Source organism: Papaver somniferum, unplaced genomic scaffold, assembly GCF_003573695.1.
Source record: "Papaver somniferum cultivar HN1 unplaced genomic scaffold, ASM357369v1 unplaced-scaffold_128, whole genome shotgun sequence".
NCBI lineage: Eukaryota > Viridiplantae > Streptophyta > Magnoliopsida > Ranunculales > Papaveraceae > Papaver > Papaver somniferum.
In genome coordinates, this window is record NW_020621936.1 from 12,258,710 (window position 1) to 12,264,353 (window position 5,644).

Sequence of the window (5,644 nt, forward strand, 5' to 3'; positions counted from 1 at the left end):
AGGTGCTTCTCCATGTGACCATGAGGCTAGCAGGAAATGAAGTGGTTCTTTTAACAGTTGATTGATACTAGAAAACAGACCCCCTAGCTGGATATTCTATTCACTACACTAGGGCAAAGACTGATATTATAATCATTTGGCCGGTTTTTCTTCAAAGATGGAAGAAAAATCAAAAATACTGTTAAGCAAAAATTGTGTCGATAATTTGTTTATTCTTTTAATAATTCCTTACTCCACTATTTAAAACAAGAAGATGATTTCGACAAATGCATAATGCAATTCAATGCGCTCCCACTAAAAACAGTTTAACATTCTCATTAAGAACTCAGTGGAGAATGTTTTTTGGTTAAAAAATTGTTATAAAATATAAAATACATTAAAGATAAAGATATAATCTAGAAAATGATGTGTCCAACTCGAGCTGAGTGGAGGTGGTTTGTTGTTGTTATTCCTACAATCTAGTCGGCGAAATGACATCCATTTTCGTGCACAGTTAAATGTTATTTTCACATATTTATTTGATTGGTCGAATAATTAACAGACGATCTGACTCGAAGGTTGTCCTGGCAGTACATGGTTAGAAACAGTTTTTAAAAACTTCCACTCCACCTTTTTAGTAGGTTCTTCAAGTGGTTAAATCCCAAGTTAATTAACACATTTTTCTTTTGATCTTTGTACTCGTTAGTTATCAAATGGGAAATCATAACTTATTTTTCGAGTTCCATTATTGAGCCATCAGAAGACTGTGCACACCCACGACTCTTCTCCTTTTCTTTGCCTGTCTACTCAAACTCTACGCACCCTAAAGATATGAAAGGTGGAGAAATCATGCAAGTCTTATTCAAACCACTACAGGGGAATCAAACACCTACCACAACTTTAAAAACCAATCAACTTGCTAACACGAGTTGCCGTGGTTTTCTCAAGATAAGGTTCATTGCTTGTACAAGAAACTTGAGATTCACTCGATCTTTGGCAATATGACTAAGACATGAATAGCGGAGTGATCTTTCTTCATTTTTTGTTGTCTGCAAACGAGTGGTAGAAGACTGCTTAAGGATTTCATATTATTGCATTAAACGCGACAAAAAGCTTACTTACATATGACATAAACACAAACCTAATGTAATTACAATACAATTTAACTATAATACAAAGAGGGAGCATTTTAAGCAACATCCCCTCATCTTCTCAATCTATTTGGTTACAGACGAACGATCTTCTTTGATCGTCTAGTTCCCTGACCCCGGCCCGTTCCTCTAATAGACAATGCTGTGAACTTTTGATCTCCAAACTAAAATAAGTTCTCTTTCTTGATTGAATCTTTTCTTGATAATGATTTCTTGATTGAATCGGTATCGACATCTTTGCCGATTTTGATACTCACCAATCTGCAAGGCGGTTCGACGTCCTCAAGCATTTGAACAACAGTTCTCATAGAAGGTCTCAATGAAGGAAGTCTAGCCGTACACAAAACAGCAATTCTCAAAACTTTCACTGCATCTTCTCTGATAGGTTCCGGGATACTTGAATCTATAACATCCATGACACTTTCTTTACTAGTCATTTTATTTGATATCCAGTAAACGATATCTTTGTTGTCTCCGTATTCTGGCTCGATCGGTCGTTTTCCGGTTACAAGTTCCATTAATACAACTCCAAAGCTGTACACATCACTCTTCTCGTTCACCTTGTACGTGTATGCATATTCTGCACACATTTACACATATAAAGTCAATACTCAATCAAGTCGTCCGCAAAATAACGAAAAACTACTGGGACCATGGAAAATGAAATACAGTGCGTCAAATCACGCCAGATTTGTAAGCTTGCCGAAATAGTTGACATCTTTTAGCAAAGGACTGGATTTATTGCGTTAGGGAGAAAATTCATAGGTCAGACAAATAATTGTGCATAGATCATACGGGAAGACAAAAAATGAATACGAAATAAAAATGAAATGCTATCTTGTTTGGAAACAAAGATTCTGAAAGATTGTCTTACCTCCTCATATATATACTTTTTTTTTTCTGGTGCAAAAATATGTAAAGTTACGAGTTATTGCAGTGAAACTAAAAGAAGTTACCTGGAGCAATATATCCATGGGTTCCGGCAATGACATGAGTAGAATCCTTGGGAGCATTAGCCTGAACAATTTTCGCCAACCCGAAATCAGCAATTCGAGGCTTGAAAAACTCGTCCAAGAGGATATTACTGGACTTAACATCTCGATGTATAACTGGTCTGTCACAACCGTGATGCAGGTACTCTAAGCCTTTGGCAGCACCAATTGCAATATCATATCTTGTTTCCCAATCAAGCTCCATCTTTCGGCACGTATGCAACCGATCCCATAAACTCCCATTAGGTAGATATTCATACACTAAAAGACTTGAATCCTCACTGGTAATACTGCAATACAGTTTCACCACATTTATGTGTCGTATCGAACTCAAGGTTGCTACTTCCGCGTCGAACTCTGGCATGTTTCCTGAACGCTTCATTAACATTGAAGTACTACTTCTTCGACCACCCATGGAATCTGCTTTCCAGATATGCTTCACAGCGAGCTCGATGTTTCCGTTATCCAGTGAGACTTTATAAACGTTCCCAGAGCCACCCTTTCCGATCACATTCTCTTGTTTAATGCAATTTAAGACTTCTTGCTCCGTGAACGTCAACACATGGAAGGATTTTAAGTCCCAAGAATCTGATTTTAGCGACCGATCATCATCTTTACCCGACCTTCTTTTAACGAAGATGAAACAAGCCAGGGAGACGAGTAGCAAAGTGATCCCAGCAAGGAAACAAGACATAATTGTTCGGGTTTGAGCCGAAGTGCCAGAACCCGAAGAACATGGCCTTAAGAAATCAGCATCTGAACTGCATAGATTCGGGTTACCAGAATAACTTCCTTTGTATGCTTGAGTAGAGAGGCCATCGGGTATTCGACCGGATAATAAATTATTCGTCAAGTCAAACAGACTGAACTTCAATGATGATAAACTCGACGGAATTTCGCCTGAAAGTTTGTTTCCCGAAAGATTTAAATATATCAATGAAGGTAATGAACCCATGCTTGACGGAATTGCACCCGAAAGAGAATTTCCCGCCAAATCAATATTGTTTAGTGATCGACAAGAACCTATCGAACTTGGAATTTCACCGATGATCATATTTTCTTGTAAAAACAAATTAGCAAGTTTCTTTAGTTCCCCGATACTAGACGGAATTTCACCTTCTAATTGGTTGAAGCTTAAATCCAGTACTCCTAACTTTGAAACTTTGGTGATTTCTGAAGGTAATTCTCCGGAAAATCTATTGTTGTTGAGAATTAACTGAGTGAGTAACTTGGCGTTGCCGATATCACGTGTAACCGGACCTTGGAACTGATTCATAGCAAGATCAAGGAAATCCAAATTCGGTAATCCCCAAAACCCAGCTGGAATTACACCGGTAAGTGAATTATTACTTACACGAAATCGATTCATTGAAGTACAAGAAGCATAGGTATCCGGAATTCCACCAGTGAAATTATTTTCGAGTACAAGTAATGCTGTCATTTTACCATTCTTGCACATATTTGGTGGGATTGGACCACTTAATGAATTTGTAGATGCATCAATGAAATCAAAATCAGAACAAGAACCAAGACTTTGCGGTAAAGTACCCGTAAATTTATTCGTATATAGAGATAGATTTACCAGATACCTGAAATCACCAAATTCTTCCGGAATTTCACCTGAAAAGTTGTTCTCGAACAATTGTAAAGTAACTAAATTATTCAGAAACTTCAATTCCGAAATATCACCTTCCAGTTCATTCGCCGACGCGTCGAAGTTCTTGAGATTAGTTAGATTTCTAAAGCCGAACGGTAAACTTCCGTTCAGATGATTACCAAACAGTTCAAGTTGCCATAAGTTCTTCAGATTCACTATCTCAGCTGGAATTTCTCCGTGTAAGTTATTGGATGAAAGTTCCAAATTCTCCAATTCCAGAAGATTTCCGATTTCGTCCGGGATTCTTCCTCCGATACTAGTATTTGTTAAATATAACCAGTAAACTTTCTTAAGATTCAATACTCCCACAGGGAACGGAGCTCTGTCGAAAGGATTATCACCGACGCTTAAGAACTCGAGGTTAGTCAAGTTGTTTAGAGAAGACCATGGAAATGAACCAGAGAACCCACTCATATTCAAATTCAAGAAAGTTAGTTCTGTAAGAGCTGAGAATTCTGGAAATGAACCAGTAAATGAGTTACCAGAAAGATCTAAGTGAGTCAACTTACTACAACTCTGCAAATCTTCAGAGACAGAACCAGATAATGAGTTTATACCAAAATCGAGTTTCTCGAGGAACTGAAGCTGACAGATGGAATCGAGTGGGAGAGAACCGACAAGCTTGTTACTCGAGAGTGAAATTTCTGTGACATTTTGGTTGGAGTTGCAATGAATTCCAGTGAAATTACACGGAGAAGATGAAGAACCAGAAACCCAGGTATCAAAAACATTTGATTTTTCAAAAGATGATTTTAGTTTGAGTAAGATTTGAAGCTCGTCTGATTTTGTTGCAGAGAAATGTGATGAGAAACAGAGGAAAAACAGAGGAAACAATATATGAAGGAACTTAAGACTATTATCACTCATGATTCCTGGGTTGAGTTGAAAGTGGGAAGACACAATTCTTGAAAGAAGCTCTTACTTCTGGACTACTTTAGTGATTAGTGTGAAAAGGCACTCATTTTTGGGAGTCTCTGGAAGAGAAGAGGGAGATGAAGTGTAGAAGAGGAAGACTTTTGTTTTGAGCTGTTTATTTGTTGAGTCTTAGCTTAGAAGTTGAAGAGAGGAAGGAAGGATGAATGTATATGATAAGCAAGGGAGGGGAGAAAGTTCTTTGAGAGAGATGTAATGACAAGTTTATGTGGGACCTGGATTTGGTTTAAGCACACGTGAGCTAAAAGGATGGATGCTTTTGTAGAGTTGGAGGTCCATTTTTAGGTATAGAATTTGAGTTAGGCCTTCATTCTTTGTAATTTTTGGAAGCTTTGCTCCGTAATGGGGACGGACGCTAGATTTTATAGAGGAGAATACTCCGAAAGGGATAAGCTTCAGGGTTCTTAACGTTAAAGTGTGTCTATTTAACGTCCGAAGAAAACTAATCAGGTAAAGGTTTCGTTGAAATTTATATGTGACCTTTTGAGTAGGTTTTTGTTTACAGAAGGATGGAAATGAAAATATAGAGTTAAAAGCTCTTTTTAAAAATTGCTAAACTATATTCTGATTTCTGAGAGCGTCCACAGTGGTGCGAGTATAACCAAAGATCAAAGACTAAAAAAAAGATCAAATTTGGGTTTAGTCCGTCATGTGGCGTAGTGGGAAAAGAGTATATTTGGTCGCGCGTTGATAAACATTACGCCTGGAATCAGGCGTTGGTAAAGATAATGCCCGAATGGGGCGTTGGTAAAGATAACGCGCGAGTGGGGCGTTGGTATAGTATACGCTTCAGAAACAAAACAAAAAAAAAAAAAAAAAAATGGGGCGGAGGTATAAAGCCCGCCCCATGTAAGTTTTAAAAATTTGTGAAAGTGGGGCGTTAAGTATATCAACGTCCCGTTTCATGCGTACATTATATTAACGCCCCATCG

At 38.0% G+C, this 5,644-nt stretch overlaps 1 protein-coding gene across 1 annotated transcript; it reads right to left on the bottom strand.

The window, feature by feature from the left end:
• Nucleotides 1–1,039: 1,039 nt before the first annotated feature.
• Nucleotides 1,040–4,877, bottom strand: LOC113331721 (receptor-like protein kinase 7). Its single transcript, XM_026578365.1, has 2 exons — nt 2,087–4,877; nt 1,040–1,710 (listed from the first exon to the last, which is right to left on the bottom strand). The coding sequence occupies exons 1-2, from the start codon at nt 4,644–4,646 to the stop codon at nt 1,295–1,297; spliced, it is 2,976 nt and encodes a 991-aa protein (XP_026434150.1). The 5' UTR covers nt 4,647–4,877; the 3' UTR covers nt 1,040–1,294.
• Nucleotides 4,878–5,644: the final 767 nt, after the last annotated feature.